Source organism: Vicugna pacos, unplaced genomic scaffold, assembly GCF_048564905.1.
Source record: "Vicugna pacos unplaced genomic scaffold, VicPac4 scaffold_20, whole genome shotgun sequence".
NCBI lineage: Eukaryota > Metazoa > Chordata > Mammalia > Artiodactyla > Camelidae > Vicugna > Vicugna pacos.
This window is the reverse complement of record NW_027328741.1, coordinates 70007457-70028164: the sequence shown is the minus strand read 5'-3', so window position 1 is coordinate 70028164 and position 20708 is coordinate 70007457. Positions and strand designations below refer to the sequence as shown.

The 20708-nt window shown below is 34.4% G+C and overlaps 1 protein-coding gene across 1 annotated transcript; it reads right to left on the bottom strand.

The window, feature by feature from the left end:
* Positions 1-934: 934 nt before the first annotated feature.
* On the bottom strand, positions 935-18627 carry LOC140693689 (uncharacterized). Its single transcript, XM_072957396.1, has 13 exons — positions 18545-18627; positions 18195-18473; positions 16034-16154; positions 15342-15380; positions 14673-14738; positions 13810-13873; positions 12369-12436; positions 10276-10407; positions 8806-8913; positions 6842-6952; positions 6399-6461; positions 4094-4178; positions 935-1178 (listed from the first exon to the last, which is right to left on the bottom strand). The coding sequence occupies exons 1-8, from the start codon at positions 18625-18627 to the stop codon at positions 10360-10362; spliced, it is 768 nt and encodes a 255-aa protein (XP_072813497.1). The 3' UTR covers positions 935-1178; positions 4094-4178; positions 6399-6461; positions 6842-6952; positions 8806-8913; positions 10276-10359.
* Between the last annotated feature and the right edge of the window lie 2081 nt (positions 18628-20708).

Genomic DNA, 20708 nt, shown 5'->3' with positions numbered 1-20708 from the left:
CATTATGTAAGATTCATCCACTAGTGTTTTCTTTAAACTAGTATATTTATTTTTATTGCTTTAAAGTATACAACTTGTATGCATGTGCCACCACTTACGGTTATGTATTTATTGTTGACAGGTGTTTGGGTCATTTTCTATTTGGGGCTATAACAAATAGTGATTATGAGAATTTTCTGGATGTCCTTTTGTGCTCAGATGTAGAAGCTTCTGAAGGGTACACAGGGAGTGTGTGTGTGTATGTATGTATATGTGTGTGTGTGTATATATGTACACACACACATATATACATATATAACTTTCATTCAAAAAGCCTACTTTCAAAGTATTTGTAAGAATTTATATTCCCACTGGCCATGTGTAAGAGTCCCCATTGCATGTTACCCTCACCAATGCTTCATATCACTTAACAACTAACTATTCTAGTGGATGTCTTATGGTGTTCCAAGTGTCATTTTAGTACGTATTTTTATTATTACTAAAGAGCTCAGCCACTTTTCATAGCTTATTTGGATTTTTCTTTTTGTGTGTGAAGCACCTGTTCAATTTATTTGCACATTTTAATATTGAGGTTTTGCCTTTTTCTCCACTGGTTTTTGTTCTCTATATGCCCTAGATACAAGTCTTTTGTTGGATATAGATATAGCAAATATATTTTCCCACCATGTGGCTTTTCACTTTCTTAATGGTATCTCTTGATAAAAATAATTCTTAATTTTACTGAAGTCCAACTTAAAACTCTTCTTTTATGTTTAGTGCTGTGTCCTGTTTAAGAACTCTTTGCCACTTCAAAGTCATTAAAATATCTCCTACACTATTTTCTAGATGCTTTATTTTGGTGGGGGATTAGGTTATTTATTTTAATGGAGGTACTGGGAGTTGAACCCAAGACCTATGCATGCTAAGCACACATTCCACATGAGCTTTACCCTCCCCCAGATGCTTTGCTTTTTGTTTCAAATTTATTAGATTTATAATCTATCAAAAATTACTGTTCATGTATGGTACAGGGTTTAATTCAATACTGTTCCATTGGTCTATATGTCTAACTTTAGGTAGTTATCACATAGACTTAATATTGTTTTATAATAAGTTCTTTAACATTGTTCTTTAATATCAGCTTGGCTATTGTTGGCTCTTCAAGCTTCTCTATGTATTTAGAATCAGCTTGTCAAGTTCTACAAAAAAACAGTAACAACAATTAAGTTTTGGGGATTTTGATGTGCACATATAAATCTTTGAATCAGTTGAAGGGGAACTGACATCTTTAAAATGTTGAGCCCTCCAATCCATAAATTTGGATTACCTCCCCTATACTTATTTTTATCACTGCTGTTACAAATTATCACAAATTTTGCAGCTTAAAGCAACACAAACTTATTATTTTATGGTTCTGTAGGTCAAGTCAGGAACAGGTATCACTTGGCTAAAAATCAAGATTTCAGCAGGGCTGTATGCCCTTCTGTAAGTCAAAGGAAGAATATATTTCCTTGTCTTTTCCGGCTTCTAGTGTTCACCCACATTTCTTTACCCATGACCCTTCCTCTATCTTCAAAGCTAACAGCTTTACAGCTTTCTAATCCTTCTTCCAAAGTCATATCTTTCTGACCACATCTGGGAAAGATTTTCAATTTTTAAGGACTCCTGTTGTTAGACTAGGCCCATGTAGATAATCCAGGCTACTCTCCCTGTCTCAGAGTCCTTAACCTGATACATCTGCAAAATACCCTTTGCCATGTAAAATAACATATTCACAGATTTCAGGATTACAACATGGATATAGGTAGGGGTCAGTGTGGTGCACTATTCTGTTTATCAAACTGTTTAACATTTGATGCTTTCTGACAAACGTATAAGATAGAAAATCCTGATCATGTTTAGAATGCTTCCTCTGCAAAATATTGGGCACTGAGTTTATTTGAAAGGACTGAAAATAATATTACCACAGGAATGGTTTCCTAATTCTGCTGACATTTACTTACTTTATACTTAAATACCCAAAATGGTCAGCCAGGAGTGGGATCTTGGCAAATAAAATAAAAGTATAATTCAAGCTTTTATCACTGAATTTATTAGCTAATTCTATTTTAGAAACAGACATAAAATAAAACAATTTAGAGTAAGTCTGCTTACTTATATATTAAGTGAAAATAAAGTTTTAAAAGCATGTCTGAATATGGGATAAAGTGAGCATCATAAAATGTAATGTTAATATTTAGTACCTGGAAATCTCAAACTCCCAATTTATAAACAAGTTCATACTGTATAGCACAGGGAACTATATCCAATACTGTTTTGTAGTAACTTATGGTGAAAAAGAGTATGAAAATGAATATATGTATGTTCATGTATGACTGAAGCATTGTGCTGAACACCAGAAATTGACACAACATTGAAAACTGACTACATATATATATATATATTTGAAAGGACTGAAAGGACTATATATACCAAGAAAAAAATTAGATTGCTAACCAATAAAAAATCTGTCAGTAATATAATGCTAGAAACCCTGAGACACAAAAGATAATTTCAGGCATACATCTGTTTATAGAGTCATAGAAAATATAGTGCCTATGCAAGTCCCTGATAAGCATGAGAAAATAGGAAAGGCAATATAAAAGTTCAAAATGCTTTGCTATGTAAGAGCTGCAAGATGACTCAGACACAAACTTAAGTGGTCAAAATGTCTATAAAATTAATGATAACTTAAAGTAATTGAGGACATCATTTTAAATGAGATAAAAATAGCTGCTCAATTTTCATATTACTAAGCAAGTCATTTCTGTTTATAGTAGGTTTATATTATTTTTATATGTATTTATATTTTTAAAGACATCAACTTAGAGCCTGGCTGATAACTGACAGTGGAGAAACTGATTGATTTAAATGGGCATCATAGGCTTATCAGATTTCATATGCTTTAAATATACATTAGTTATTAGCTGTCAGGAAGAGTTCAATTTTCATTTATTCTAACATAGCTGTGTCACAGGCAGGTTACTCTGTATTTACAATGGAGGATCATGATAGATATAAAGATATCAAGCCTTATTAATCTTCATAGGGGTGCTTTTATAAGAAAAGGAGAATAAAATAAGAAAAATCTAAAATACTACTTTTTTTTTATAATGTTCTAGTAGTTTTATCTTTATCTTTATTTTTTTACTGAGTTATAGTCCATTTACAGTGTTGTGTCAATTTCTGGTATACAGCACAATTTTTCAGTCCTTTATGAATATACGTATATTTGTTTTCATATTTTTTCACCATGAGCTACTACAAATTCTTGAATATATTTCCCTGTGCTATAGAGTATAAGCTTGTTTATCTATTCTATATATACCTGTCAGTATTTACAAATCTTGAACTTCCAGTCTGTCCCTACTCACACCCCTCCCCCCTGTAAAATACTATTAAATCAACATATATTTTTGAAGAATTATGAAAAATGGGAAACTATAAGTTGTTTCTTTAAATTGGAGCAGAGAGAACTACTTTAACTGGGAAAATACTTAAAATCTGGCAAGTTTTATGATTTCATGTTCACCCCTGACAGCTTTTCTTTCCTCCTTTCTCCTTCAATCTTTATTGGACCTTCTAAAGAATTAAATTACAAAAAAGAAAAAAAGAAAGAAAGAAAGAAAATTAAGAAACAGCTCTGCATCTAAAATAACCTCCTAACTGGAAAGATGGTATACTTTGTGAAAAATTTACAGCTGCCAACTTATGATCTATGTCTCTGTCCACACTGCCTTACTTGTTAGGGAGGGTCTTAAAAAAAAAGTAAAGAAAAATAGCAAATTATAATGGCTTTTACATTTTAAATTCTTTTCTATGTGTCTACAATCTGCTCTATCATGAGTTATTAAGATAAACATTATCAGCTATACTCTACTTTCCTATCATGCACATTGTGACTCTAAGAAGCACACACGCTCTAACTTACCATCTGCAGGTGGTGTACAGGTTAATGCAGTTCTTTTGACAATATATGGTTTTGTAGTCTAGTTGTCTAACTACTACATAATGGAAAAGATGTAGAACTACTGGTACCACTGCCCTCGGTCTCTGTCATTTACCTTAAACATACCTGGAAAAGTAGATTCAAAAACTCATTGGCAAGAACATTTTTCACACTCCAGATCTGATATTCTTCTAGAGTTAAGATGGCCATTCTGAAAGAGAAACAATATTTAAGAATATCTTAAATCTTCATTTTCTTATATTATTTGAATTAAATTTGTTTTATTAAACTTGCAATGGTCATTTGTCTGAAAGAAAACTAATGATTTAATGTAGATGCTATGTATTCATCTGAAAGTAGGCCAGCAAGAATAAGTTCAAAAGTAACCAAACTCTGAAGTAGTCAGTCATAACGTGGGCAATTTATCACCAAAAATCTTCCTCCAGTAAGACCTGGGAAATAACTCACAGTATCTTCTGGTTCAAGGTGAAGTTTACTAACAGAACCCACAAAAGGGTCTGGGTAGAGAAAAAGGACTATTTATTAACTTTGAAAGCATTTTTCCAAACTCTTTGGATTATGCCCTTTGACCCTAACAATTTTCTAAGATCTTTAAAACATCTGGCAATATTATTAGACTTCTTAAGAGATTTAAAAGAACTAAATATATATAATAAATGAGTATCTATATTAACATTTCCTCAAAATAAAATGTAACATTACTTTCACAAGTTGAGTAAAGCAGTATTTTTTTTTTTTTGGTGTCAAAGTGTACCAAAAATTACATTTATATACAGTAGACAATATTTCTTGGCAGGCAAAAATATAACCAAATGCTTCTTACTTCATGTTTTGAACAATCACCTTAACAATCCTAGATGAATAATAATGTTCTTAGCGTTTATTACTTAATTATATTTTTATTATCTAATGATTTATTATTTAAAGATATTTAATAATATTTACTATTAATGATACTCATGTATTCATTCTGTATTACCATTTATTACAAGAAAAGATTTTAAAGCACTGTGATGGTAATTATTGGCTTTCATGATGCAACTTCCATTGAAGTATATTAACACCAATGTAATGGTACAAAATAATGGGTAATATTGTCATCGTCTAGTCACCAGTGAATATGGGTAATAGGTTTGGTTGAAAGGTCCAAAATCTATTCTAAATTTTTACCATTTCATTATTATGGTTACACCGAGATGGAGCAGCTAAATGATCTTTTTTTTTAATGTTCAAAAGTACAGCCATAAGAAGAAACTCGGTCTTATATAAAAATAGACAGCAATGATAACCTCCATACTTATCAAACACCCAGAAGAAAGGGGATGGAAATTGTATCTCTACATAAGGTATTTCCTAATAGAAACTTTCCTGTGTTTCTGTTTTCATATATACCAAATAGAAATGGCTACCTTAGTTTTGGGCAGAAAAGTAAATGAAGACGGTTATCTGAATTGCCAAACAAAGATCAAGCCCTGAAAAATTCATTTCTATTATTTATTTCTATTGAGTGTCAGTTAATAAGACTATGATGATTTCTTCTGGATTTGTGATTAAAAAAATGTTACTTATTTTTCTAAGCCTGTGTAAGGCCACTATGGTCTACATCCTACCATTTGCAACTTGGTACATGTCAACATTTGAATAGAAAGGGTCAAATTAACTCATATGTGTCTCACATATATGGATTATCTTCAGTTTCACAGGGATACATAGACATTAAGGCAAACCTATTATAATATCTTTAATAAATGTTGTGAAACTAAAAAAATTCAAGGCTTTATTCTTTGTAAAGTACATGCTTGTTTCTGCTATTATACACTTATTCTGGCTGCTATTAAAGAACTTAGGACAGACCCTCACCAATATTATTGAAAAAAAAATTTAAAAACTATATACACCACCCAGATTGAGATGAAAAATAATTTCCATCATCCCAGATATCCTATGGTCCTTCTCAGTTAAATCACCCATCTCCAAAATCACTATTGTAACACTTATTAACATTAGTTTTGTCTCTGTTCTAGAACTTCATATAAATTAAATTGTACAATGTGTTCTTTTATTGTGGCTTCTTTTGCTCAATATAAGGTTTGTCTTACCATAATGTATTAAACTGGGAGAAGTAAAGATTATAAACTACAGATGGCAAGGGCTGTCTCTACTTAATTTTTACAAAATGCCTAGCTTATAAAATATAATGTTTTTATGTAAATAACACTTAATGGAGTTGTTTAAAGGTCGAATGGGCTTTCCTTAGGGACAACTTGGAGTTATTGTAACCACAGGTCCAAATAAGCATTTAGCAGGGATGATGCAGAAGAGATTCAAGTATGTATATGTAACGTATGTATACCAATTCAGAATATAATGTATTTTTAGAAAAGAATAAATTAGTCTCTGCTAGACTCACCTTTGTGGTGTCATGTGCATTCTATGTGTCTTCTACAATGTTGGCTAGATCCACAAGTAATTCCTTTAAAACCAGAAACCCAAATCAATAGTTAGGAAAGAGAAGGTATCATTTTTATTAGACAGTAGCTGAAGTATAAAATATTTTTTTGGTCAAGTTTTTTTTTTTTAATTCCAGAAATAGATTGCTTGTTTACCTTAAAAATTTATGACAATTTTCCAGTGGTTTCATTTTGTTTTTTACATAATACATTCAGTTTATTAAATTTTCTAAGGCAAATTCTCTTCCCAATTTTGCATCTTTGGGTATGAATATTTAGAGTAGCATAATATAGAACCTAGAAGTAGAAAGAAATCTTTTTCTCAACCTCTTTTAAAAAATTCTTCACTCTATGTTCCTGTTGGAAGTTTACATGCAAGAAGATGTATACAATCAGACTTTACCAGGGTATCATCGGTGCAGTTGTCCTTCCAGACCTCTGTGCAACCACGTGTCTCTCAGTTCAACCCTACAGAGAACTCCATCACCATCAACATCAAATACCTTGAAGCAAACTAAAAAAAAGAAACTCTTATGGAGGAAAATTACTTTTATATTCTGAAGTATAATACATTTTATTACAAGCTGCCCTAGTGAAATTACTTAGTTCCTCAAACAACTACATTCTGGATTAAGTTCTTATTTTGAGGAGATTGTGTCATTAAAGTCCTTTGAACTTGTAGGAATTCCTGTACACTTCACAAGTCTCTCTCCTTATATAATTAGCCAGCTTAGAGAACACTATCCTTCATCTAAATCTAAAGTTAAATTTCTTGAAAACTGAAAAAGAAGGGCCAAGTTACTATACAATATCTCACAGATTTTGAGAAGGTAATTCAAGCTTTTAAATTAATTTCTAATATTTATAACTGATCACTTCAGAGTTGATTCTTACAATGCTGAAAATATTCCATCTACATTAAGAATCAACAAAAAGCTGCTACAGTCAGCTCCCCGTATCCATTTGTTCTGCATTCACAGCTATAAACAATAGATCAAAAGTATATACATATATATATATAAATTTTCCCAGAAAGTTCTCAAAAGCAAAACTTGAATTTGCTATGCACTGACAAATATTCACATATCATTTACATTGTATTTACAAATTATTACATTGTATTAGGTACTAAAAGTAATCTAGATATGATTTAAAGTATACAAGAGGATGTGCATAGATTATATGCAAATACTATGCCATTTTCCATAAGGACATGAGCATCCATGGACTTGTTATCTGAGGGGGTCTCAGAACCAATCCTCAGCAGATAATGAGAGATGACTGTATAAAGATTTTGCCTCTCCAATGTAATTAATGTGCACCCAATATTTTTGCCTAAGAACAATTTCAATTCTTCAATGAAGTTTATATACAACAAGCTAAAAATCCAAAATATCAGCACTTTGCTAATTAACATCAATATCAGCAAAATTCTAGTTAGTCTAGTTGGTTAACTTCCACTAGTCCACTGGCAAAAAAATAAATTTAAAAAAAATTTAAGACAACAACCTCAATTGAGAAACAAAGACTTCAGCCTCTTTAATACCAGAACTTTAATGTGAACAAATAATCTATCACAAAGCCAGGTTAGAGTAATGGTATACTATCAGGGAAGATAAAAGAAATCTAAATTTTTAAGATTAAATAATTATCTACTTCACACACCCATGTAATAATTATGCTATTAAGTTAACTGAGTGCATCACAGTACAACATTACTAAAGAATATTGAACTATTAAGTATCATACCCAAAATATGCAGTATTTGTGAAGCTGTATTTTAGAAAGATGCAGAGATAATGAGCCTAGTGAATATGTAAGAATTAGGTTCCAATTAAATGTAAACTGCTGCATTTTCCTAAACAAATATGGTTAAGATTTAGGAATGTAATATGCTTACAAATTATGCCATAATATTTTAGATAGGTTTAAAAGATAAATTTAGTATTTAATAAAATTGTTTTATCATAAATTTAATTTTGCTAATAAAATATCAATATACACAGTGATAGAAAATAAGTTGGAATTCAAGTTAAGCAAGACAAATTTTCTATATAGACTACCAGAAAATATTTTCTATATGCTTAACATTTTCAAACACATCATGACTGATGTAGTTCATTTATCATGAATTGTACATTTATCTGGAAAATCAACCATTATTAATAACAAAGATCTTAAATTACTCCACAGTAAAAAAGAATAGATGATTGAACCTTTACACTGACCTCAGTAAAACCTTAGCAAGAGATTGCTATTTGCAAAAGGGATGAAAATTCAAGGATTAATCAGATGATTTTTTACATGAATGGATGCTAATTTTTTTCTCTGTAATGCTTCCAAATTTTTGATGTTTAACACACTTACATTTCTGTCTTTCAGCCAGAGGACCTCTGCAACAAGCTGATAGCCCACAGGATATCTCCTTAAAATCTATGTGGCTGTCATGATTTTCACCAAAAGCATTAAATAAACCTGTAAATTAGGAACACAGACAGAATGAATCACAGCCAAGAAAATTTCTGTTAATAATGACATGCCTATGAAAGGAGGCATGACTCGCATAAACTGATTTAGTTTTTAAAAGTTAGCAGTAGTTTCCACTGTCTTAGGAAGTTTTTCCCCCACCCCCCGGCATAATTATAACCAAAATTTAACTTCCTAGAAGAAAATACTATCATTTAGTGTTTGGTTTTGTCTGCATACCTGTCTCTATCTTATATTAATTCCAAAAGTCAAAAGTGATTGTAGAATGTAAAGAATAAAAATGTATTTTAAAAATTTAACTGGAAAAATGTCAGAGACCACAATTATCCTAATTTGGAAAGACTAAGAAGAAAAAGGAAAAAAGAAGAAGAAAAGTTGAACTCTATCAAAGATATACTGTGTTGTTAATAATGAGCTTCATACAGCTCCTTCATGAAGCAAAGAAAACTAACACACTATATTATAAGAGACAGAAATTCTGTACTGCAGTATTCATTGTACCACTTAATCTGTATAACTAAATATATTAAATTTCAGAAATAAAGGGCAATTTATAATCTAATCCTGTGGTTTTTAAACTTTTCATAAAAATAAATGGAATCATTTTATTTTCAAATGAAATGATTTGTCAATCTCTAATTATAAAAAAGGTAAAAACATAACTGCACTGCTGAAGTGGAAACCCTGTCTGTTCTAGCTCCCCTAACAAATAAATATTTCTAAAACACACTAGAAACCTGAAGAATACAGACTGTCTATTTCAAGAATCTAATTCTGTGCCCTCAAAGAGCAGAAAATTGAAGCTAAGAAGTAGTTAAATGACTTGCTAAAAGTAAGAAATTTTTTTTAAAAAGGTCTGAATCAGAAGAAGAACCCAAGCTTTCAGATTTCAAATACAGTTTTTGTGATTATCACCCACAACTGCTCCTTGTAAACCTCATTTAAAATATATATATATGTATATATAGTAGTGAAAAGTTTAGAGCTAAGTGGGGACCTTAGAGATGGTCTAGTGGTTTCTTAATTTTTTAAGGGTGGGGGAAGTATACAGCAGTGGAACCTTCTTCTATATAAAAGAAATACAATAGACACTCCTCAGCTGAGGAAGAGGTGGGGTCATGTGTGGAAGCTAGAGCTTTGCCTATTCAGTGTCCACCACCCTGACCCTGCACCAGATGCTGAGGCACCACACTGGAGCACACTTTCATAATGATTGTCTTGGTCAAACTGATTTTACATATGAGAATATTCAAGTGCAGAAAGGTAAACCGACTTACACAAGGCTCCAAAGGTGGAACAAGGCTCAGGTGTTTAGCAAAGAACATTTGTAGAAAATAGAAGGATTCCCACCTTCACTCAGAGATGGACGAATTGGTGGTGAAGCCAATGGGCCAAATGTCTCTAAATCAAATCATCCAGTTCTGGATTGAGCCCTCAGCAACCAATAGCATTTCTCCAGATGAATGATGTCTGATTCTTCCACTGACAATCAAATCAAACAAGATTATAAAATCTCACTCTTCTCTTCTGGACAATTAATTAGTTCATCCTGATAATGTAACTTCTAAATATACATTTTAATTTCCCAGTTAAACTGTTAAAAAACTACCTAAAACAAAAACTCTGAAAGACAAATATATTGTATCTAAAGTGGCATGAAAATCAAATTCAAATTAACGTAAAAGAGGCTTTAGAATGGGAAAAAATTTGCAATTTCCCATTAAGCAGGCTGTTTAATTCCAACATGTAAAATAATAAACCAAGATACTTATTTTTTGCTTCCCACACTTTTATCTGTATACCCTTTGGTGATTTTAATCTCTATCTTGGATTTGAAAATTCTTGATCATAGTCTCTCCTGGCTACACAGGTAACACACTAATAGCAGAAACTATGTTTGATTTATCCTGTCACTATGGTAACCACTTACACATTTAATACTTATTAAATAAATGTACAAAGGGGATAGACCTAAGCTTCTCCTTCTTGGCCCTAAAATTCTTACTACCCCTCCTATAAAGGCAGGAGCCTCCTCTGTAGGACAGAGAGTAAATGTATCTCATGAGAAGGATTCCCCAACAAGGGCTGTCTTTTCAGCGTGCTTTTAGATTTTTTTATGGGACATTTCAATAAAAGGATCAAGGACCTAAGCTTCCCAGTATGGTGGGCGTTGTGATGGGCATGGGAGGATGCTCACTTGGGAGGATGAGATGTTAAAGACACTAACAGTGAAAAGGACAGGGCAAGATGAAGGGCGATTGGGAAACAGGAACACAGAGATGTGACATCTACTTCCCACTGTCATCTAAGTGATACCTACTTGAAAGAAACATTTCTACAGTTAAATTCTATAATGGGGGTTATTTAAATGAAGCACACATATACTCAATGAGTAGATCACATAATTTTTAGAGATTCAGAGTGCAGTAGCATTTTCAGAGTACTTTTTACAACAATAACTAGTATTTATAAATTCCTGTGTGCTAAATAAGTATGTGGAATTATTTCCATTTTGCTTTTAGACTTACTAAAGCTTAACGTATTCACTGCACTGATACAGAGTAATTTTTCTAATGAATAAAAATGATAATGTACAACCTTGTTAAAGATTCTTTAATTTCACCATCACCAGATTTATGAACATTTAGGCCTATGTGTCAGGCCCCGTTTCTTACCAGCTTTTTCACCAACACCTTACATTGAGGTTATATTGCATTGCCCAGAGGTCAGGAAATGTTCTTTCACACATCCACATCTTTATTAGGTCCTGTGTCCTCTGAGGAGAAACATTCTCCCCACTTTCACATCCTTCCATTTTACAGCCTAACCACTAATCCTTCTCTAAACACCTTCTAATGCTTTCCAACCTCACCAGCTACCCCAGGATTTTAACTTCTCTCTTCTGCAACTGTCCTCCACTGTATATAGTATCCAATATTCAAGTGAAGTATGAGTCCTCATTTACAGGTCTGTTGCCTCTCTAGATTACAAAGTATTTGGATTCAGTAACCTTGTCCTTTTATCACTTTTGCTGCTAGAGTTCCTTTCATAGGACCTGATACATAGTAACCACACAATAAATACTTCCTGAATGAATGAATGAATGAATGAATGAATAGCCAAGGCAATCTTCACAGCCAAGGCTTCCCCAACCCAGCTCAGTATTCTTTCTGTTATATCAAAGAGACTCTGCCCCATGAAAACAATAGACCACGCACATTTTAACAAATGTATATAATTATTAGGAACTATTATTAGAACAGAGACTAGCACTACTGTTCTCATAGTTATGTCACATAAGTAGTGTATTAAAGCTCGTTCTGATTTCTTGTTTATACAAATCAGCTATGTCTGTCACCAGTTTAAATATTGGTAATTTAGAAAACAGAAGTTATTGATTTATCTACTCATCAGAAATCATTACAACAGATCTATTTACATACCTCTTTTGTCAGTTTATATACCAACTGGAAAAGAAGGGGTGTACAGTCAACTCTGAGTGTATAATTGCCTGCAAAATAAATAAGAGAGAATTTTAATACCTCCAAATGGACTACAAACCTGTATTTAATTCTAACTTTATTTTCTAATTATAAACAATATATAACAGATTTCAAATTCAAGGCATCATTCCTGGAGAATTAAAAATAGGGTGGACCTTACAGATTATCATATTCAGTGAAGTATGTCAGACAGAGAAAGGCAAATATCACATTCTATCACTTATATGTGGAATGTAAACAAACAAAAAATGATACAAATGAACTTATTTACAAACCAGAAATAGACTCATGACATAGAAAAGAAACTATGGTTACCCAAGGGGAAAGGGGGAAGGGAAGAGATATGTTAGGAGTTCAGGATTAACAGATATACACTATTATATATGAAACAGATAACCAACAAGGACCTACTGTATAGCACAGGGAATTATATTCAGTATCTTATAATAACCTATAATGGAAAAGAATCTAAAAACAATGTATATGTATATGTATATGTATATGTATATGTATATGTATATGTATATGTATATGTATATGTATATAACTGAGTAACTTTGCTGTACACCTGAAACTAATATTACAAATCAAATGTACTTCATTAAAAAGAAATAAATAAAATTTTAGAATAGATAGATAGGTAGGGAGATAAATAGACAGACAGGCAGACAGTCTGGCTAAAACTAAAACACAAGGTGGAAATAACTCTTCAGGAGCCAGAGAGGCTGCAGTACACACTCAGGATAGGAGACTGCAGAGGCGGACTCTGCTGCTAAGGCTGCAGCTCCTGCAGTAAAAGTAAGGGTCATTGCTCATTACGGCAGCAGTACCTAGGGGTCTTTGGCAAAGGAAGTGGTAAGGCCATAATGTTCATGTTTTTATTCATTTATTCAATTCAATATCAAGACTTTAGACTAGAGCATGTCAGTAACTAACATGTGTCCTGTGACACTTACCTAGAAATAACCATAATACGATGAAAGCCTACAGATGCACATGCCACATGTCAGGGTCAAAAGGAAGTCTGTAGTGGGTGCTTATTTCAGAGTTGTTCCAATACATACAGGAACTATTTCTGTATGAAATATTTTAGCCCAACTTTTAAAAATAGCTCCACAGGAAGAATGTCAAAAGTACTAAAGTATTAAGTAGTAATTCAAGATAGGCAAATGGTAAATATACTAAAGAAATTAGGATCAATAGCTTAGTTATGAATCATATTGATTCATTTGAATCATAATAATGTTCTCTCTAGTAAAATGGAGAAATGGAGGTATTATTGAGGCATCTCATAGAAAGAAGATAATCCTAGTTTATGAGTTGGAGTCGATAGACTTAAATACTGGTATACTATTTCATGACAATCTGAAATAAAATTTACCTTCTATGTATGAGTCTGCATTGATATATGCAACCTCTCTCTTCTGGAGTGTTTTCACATTCTCCTGTAGTTGAAGCAAAGCAGTCACTTAACTCACAGTGTTTACAATTTTGGAAATACAAGCAAAACAAATTAATTCAGTAAAAGAGTGGTTTGCAGATACCATTATAAATCAAACACCTATGCTTTTGACCATAATTTTAAGAAAATGCTATTAACTGGTTGATAATATTAATGCAATTAAAACAAGAAAGAAAAATATTAGTGATGCTGTAGCCACTGTTCATAGCAACAGCAGGGAGACCAAGAGGAAAACTGCCCCTGATCCCCTGCACCATAATATGAAGGGGGAAGGCTCGGAGATGCTCAGCCTCACCCTGGATCTACTGGAAGAGGACTGCTCAAAGTAAGGCCTGGAAATCTGTATTTTTAAAAGGTGTCTCTGGAAATCCTTACAGACATTAAAGTATGAGATCCCTTGATGTTGGGGATCCAAGTAACTTTACCGTATTAAAAGTGAGGAAGTTGGAAATTTGATTTATCAAGAATTTTTTGAAAGAGAAGATATTGATGAAAAAGAAAAATATAGGAGGGGAGGATAGAGAAAAAAACTAGAGGGAGAGAAGAGTGGCTATTAGGACAAAGACAAGACATTTCTCACACATACATGCACACACGCACACACATTCTAGAAAAATACAGCAGAAGAAGACTAATGCCATCACACAACATGGGAATATGCAGAGAGAACTCTTTTCTTCTCTCTGTTTCTCTCTCTCTCTCTAGCTTGCTACCTTATAAAAGCAGTTACAGTAAAAACATTTAAAGCTGTGAGTGGTCATCCCACAAATGAGAATTCTCACCTCTGCACTTGACCACATGGGATAGATAACAGCTGATTCTGCGGCAGAGTTTCCATTATGACAGAGCTACAGTAGAAATAAAAAAGATTCTTTAATTATATGTAAAGGTAAATGTGCTGCTGAATATGATCAAGAAGCTAGTAGAAAATGGGAAACAATATTCAAATTGTCTTTTAACTCACATGAATTTAAATTAATGCAAGGCATATTATCTTGTATCTTGGATTTATTTTATCTGTATTTTAAGCTGCTTAAATTATAAAAAGACACATGTATTTCTATATACATGTATTCACAAGAAATTACATATTTCTAAAAGTAAATGACCTTAATGAATAAGCTCTGATTCATCTAAATAAGTGTATTATGAAATGCATGTTCATAACAACAACATAATAATAAGACTTTGCCATATAAATGGAATCAAATGTGATACAAGCAACTGTGATTTTATTCCCATACTTATTTGATTCAAATTATTATTTTAAAGTATGCAGAAATGAGTCAGAAGGAAAGCATTTTAAAAACCATTCACAATAATAAGAAAGATATGACATTCTTTAAATCAATTCTATAAAATTTGGACTCATAAATGATGAACAAAACAGAGGATAGTCACAGGAAAGTGCTTTTTGGTGCGCCTGCCTTTAAAAAAATACACAAGCCTACCTTGAACATGTAAGAACTTAGAGTTACTGGACAGAGAGCCTAAGGGATAAGATGAAAGAAGGGGGTCTATGAGAGACACTTTAAAATAAAGCATTAAGAGCCAGTGACAAATGAAAATTAATCATAATTGAATTAAAAATAAATCCTTGAAATTTTAGAGTAATTCAATTTACAAAATCATTGTATTACACTTCCCAACCAGGCACTTTTGTAAATGGTAAAATATACCTATGGTTACAATTTAGTGTTGAATCCATAAAGGAGAGACTATAATCAGAGTATAGTCATCTAAAAAGAGCATGTTGTTTTCCTGGATAGAAGAAATCCAAGGAAACTGTAAAAACTTGAAAATTAATGCCAAGGATCTAAATCAGATTTTCAATAGGCTAATTCACTTGTCAGAAGCAGCTTCCTAGGTTTGACTATTTTCTGAGCTTACAGATTTTACTTACTTATCACAAAACACATATAAATAGAAACTAAAATATTTTAAAAATAATGAAAAAATTGGTTTGTGCTTAGTAATTAAGAGGTTGTTCTGTTTTGCCAAACTGATGTAAAAGCAAAGACAAACTCTATTTCTTAAATTTTCTTGTTTTTATCCAAATTAAACAGTATCAGGTAATGGAACACATCTGTGATTACCCTGAGATACATGTTGACCAAGAAGATATGTTTACTGTCTTAGTTACCTCAGCCCATTTGTGGAACCCAGAAGTCCAAATTTTTCTGCATCCCAGCTGGTAAAAATGGCAGTTCTTCTCAGTCTCCAGCTTGTAATCATTGTTAACATACATGGTTAGGTACATCTGCCTAAAAACAAAGGAAAATTCACTGAAGTCACTTTCTGTCATCACTTGCCAAGGAAACATTATTTACTTCTACTAATCAGTTTTCCAAAATTCTGGACAACTTCTTATAAATCAGCAGTTCCACTGGTTAGGTCAATACCTCCAAATACCCAGAAGTCCTGATGATCTCCCAGAATAACACATCTGTCTGGAACCGAAGGCATTCAAAAGAATGACAACTTAGAATGTATTATAAAGAGCAGTAATTTATGTTTTTAAAGTAAACTTCCTCCTGCTTGAGTTTCCTCCATAGAAAACCATCAAGGTAGTGTCTCCTTTTAGAATTTACCTTTTTTTCCCCACATTTAATTATATCACATCAACCAGGAAAAAAATATTAAGAGTTGATTAAGATTTACCTTCTCTTACTCCTGTAATCTTTGTAAAAACAAAATGTTTTAAGCATTTTAAAAAATTCACCAACTCACCAAGTTTCACAGATCCTCAGGTAGTTCTGATTACATCATAAATGCTTGTGACTTTCTTGAAGTTATGAACATGCATTTTAACCTTCCTAGAATTTCACAAAGGGAACAAATTACTTCACATAGAGCTTTATGTCTAACAGGTTCCTTCCAATGTTTTATTATAAGTCTCAGAAGTACAGAAAACTGTTTAATAAGATGATAAATTCCCATATACCCACCACCTAAATTCAATCATTGTTAATACTGTTGAACTATTTGCAAGCGAGTTGTGCAAATCATGACAGTTGTCTCCTATGTTTTTAAGAATGCACCTTACGGTGAAATCAAATAAAAAAATCAGTATTTTGTATTTTTTCTCCCTCATAGCTCTATTGTTGGTATTTATTTAAACTCCAAAATTATTACTCAACATGAAAAAGAATCTTGTTCTTAGCAATTTTTTTTTTAAAAAAAATGTGTATTTGTCCATTTAGAGCTCAAATCAATTAAGGGATATAAGCCCCAGGTGCTTTTTTTGATATTTTGACCAGGGAAAATTTCTGTTTCTGACTTTTCTCTTAAACTGTTAATGAAGCTACATGCTCTGTTTTCCTTGTGTCTGTATGTATCTGTTTATAAATCACATTTTTCATTGTGTACCTCTAGAGGGTATTAATACATGAGATAATAAAGTCTCCTATGTTAAAGGAACTCTGTTCTAATTGAGTTAAATAAACACTTTTTAAAAATTCTTATAAAATAAAACTGAACTTCTAATACCTTAAGAGTTCTGAAATTTTAAAACAAGCTTCTTACAGAACTTATAAAATACTTGCAGAATCCAAATTCACATTGCTAAGGCAAATCATTAATCAACAAGGCTCATTCAACCATTTTAGTTTAATAAAAAACAGCTATCTCCTCTCTGATTCATCAGTGTGAAGTTTCCCTTTCCCTCTACATTTCAAGCCAGTCAAACTAAAGTTCTGATCATGCCATGCTGTTTCCCAGCCCTGCACAAGCTGTCCTCTGCAGCTGGCGTTTACTGCCTGTCTTGATTCCGTGGAAAACTTACTGTTTGTGTAAAATTAAGCTGAATGAGCACATGTTCTGTGGTCATGCCTCCTTAATACCAGAACTGTCTGGGGTTAGTAACAGTAACGACTATGATGGTAAGCGCACGGGGCCATGTAGCAGTTATGCGTTCACCACTGTGACCACCTAACCCACCCCCACAGAAGTGACCGGTGAACTTCGCTCCTTTCCCCCTTCTCTCCTACTCCTCCCCTTAAGTTAACCTAGTATTTTGCATGTACAGTGTTTTGACAGTTATCTGAAACACTGTTTTAAACCGTCAGTTGAAAAGGGAAGACAAAATGTTACACCTGGCCCAGAGGAGGAGAGGGGTGGGGAGTGGCTCAGAGGAAGCCGAACAGGACGCGCGGCCTCGGATCACAACACAGCCCCGTTCCTTCCCGAGTTTCGCAGCCAGGAAAGCAGAGGCGTGGGGCCCGGACCGCTTCGGGGCCTTCGTGGGAGGCCGAGGGAGGGACGGAGACCCGCGCAGGGTTGGGGAGGGGCCCGCAGGGACTCACCGTCTGTGCAGCGGCTCCTGACCCACAGCTGGGCGGGCGGCGGTGGCGGTTGAGGCGGCGGTGGCGGCTGAGGGGCCGAAGCGGCGGCGGCTGCGGTGCCGGCTGAGGGTGCTGAGTCGGCGGCGGCGGCTGCGGTGCCGGCTGAGGGTGCTGAGTCGGCGGCGGCGGCTGCGGTGCCGGCTTAGGGGGCTGAGGCGGCGGCGGCGGCTGCGGTGCCGGCTTAGGGGGCTGAGGCGGCGGCGGCGGCGGCTGCTGGAAGGACTTGAGGCACTCGAAGGTCTTGGCCAGCTTTTCCAGGTTCACCATGGCGGCCTCCCGCCACGCGGGGACAGCCCCCGGAGTCGCCGGGCCGACCGGCGGCTCCGGTCAGCAGCGGTGGCAGTGAACGGGGCTCGGGGACGCCAGCAGGTGCGGACCCCAAGCGCGCGGCCATCTTGGAGCCGTCCCGACAGTCCCCGCGGCCCCGCGTCCTGCCACGCTCGGCCGGTGGGGAGGGGCCGGGCCGCGGGATTGACAGCCAGAGGCAGCGGCCTCCGCCAATGGCTGCCTCGCTCGCCCCTTGGGCTGAAAGAGCCGCCACGGCTGCTGGAGTCACTGCCGTTCTTCCCGGCGAGGGGCGGGGGGTACTGCACGGGGATCGGGAGGGCGGTTCGGGGGCGGGGTGCAAGGTAAGGCGAGGAGGGTGGGGAGGGCGGGTGACTTGTGATTGAGGGTCTCTCTCGGCGAGGGGCGTCCCCGGATGACGCATAGCATGTGGCAGGGAGGCTGGGCAGTGGGCTAGGAGCCCGAGACCCCCGCGGGGCGCTTTCCCACCCCGCGGCGCGGGCGGAGGGCCGGCTCGCCGGACAGCCTGCTATAATATGTTGACTGTTACATATTTGGCCTTACCCTTGTTAGTAGCCTCAAATCACTCCTTGTTCACCTTCAGGATCATTACCATAGATACACTTCTGACAATCCTCATACTTAACTATGTTCCCTCATGCTACAGGGGCATGCACATGCTATTCTCACTCTTAGAAATAATCTTTTACAGATCAATCCCCTACTCCCCTCAAGTGATTTGCCTATCTAATTCCAATCACTTTCATTGCTCAGCTAATTTGTGAATTCACAAAGCCCATTACATTAACATAATTCCTTAACACCATGTAATTCTCCTTTATCACAATTATTAAAGTATACTTTATAATAACATAAAAACTCTTCCATGCATGAAGGTTGATATACAACAATTAAGTTCACTGTATGAAGTTGTAAGTACATATACTGTATATTATGAAAAATGTTAAGGAATTACATACTATGGTTAAGTTCATTCATATTTTTTCATAGAAATATGGAAATATTTATTCCAAGTTGGATCATCACTATATGTGTGCGTGTATATATGTATATATCTTTCATCCTTCATTCACATTATAAGTTCTGATAAAATATTGCCAACAATTAACTTTTATACCAAGGAAGGAAAGAGGAAGGAAGGAAGGAAAGAAGGAAATGGAGGGGTTTTAGAACTCTTGAGATTGAGACATATTAGATAAAAACTCAGATCTGTACATTTGTATATGATAATTATTTTTCTGAAATTATATAAAAAAGCATAAAGAAAACTGAAAGCTAAATATAAAATTATTTACAACCCAAATTTGAGGTTAATTTATATCTTCAATTGATATGCATTTTTTTAAATTTAATACTACACTGTTCCATTGCTATAATCAAATTCATAAACAGAAAACTATATATGATATATAATCCTCTCACCATTTATAACATCTCTGAAAGCATTTTTGAAGTAGAATATTTTATATTTAAAGTTTTTATCATTAGAAAGACTTTGAATATTTTAACACTATTAGATTTAATTTACTTCATCATATTATTTTTTTCAATACATGTGAAATAATATCTTATATGGTTTTGATTCATTCTTTAAGTAGTTTGTTAATATTGTGTAATAAGTGAATTCATGCAATATTGTTATAGAGTTAGACATTTTTATTTGAAGATGTCATCTTTTGTAGTATAATAATAAGGCCATTATTGTAGGAATGTGAAGGAGTTAGATATTGCTTTTAGTAAAATCATCACTCTAACGGGCATATTGGCAATAGCAGCATGTGGTTAAGGTCATGTCAATTTTTTGTAAATCTTTAACAAATTCTGAAATCACTCTGGTTGCTTGCAAATTTATAAAACACAATTACTTAGTGGAAGAACAAGGCTGTAGTCAGTGCATGACAAAGGAATGCTGCTTAATAAATAAGTGAGAAGAATTAAGTTTAATTCAAGGAAAGCAGCATTCTTAAAATATTTTGAATTGATTCGAGAAACAGATTTTATGATTATTTAGCAGAGCTTATATAGACATTTATGTGTGTGTGTGTGTATCCTTCATCTCTGTATCAATTTAAATAAGATTTTGACAAAAAAATAAATTTTAGAGCCAAAAATACCAATCAAAACGAAAGAAAAGAAGAGGGAAGGAAAGCAGGAAGGCAACTTAACATG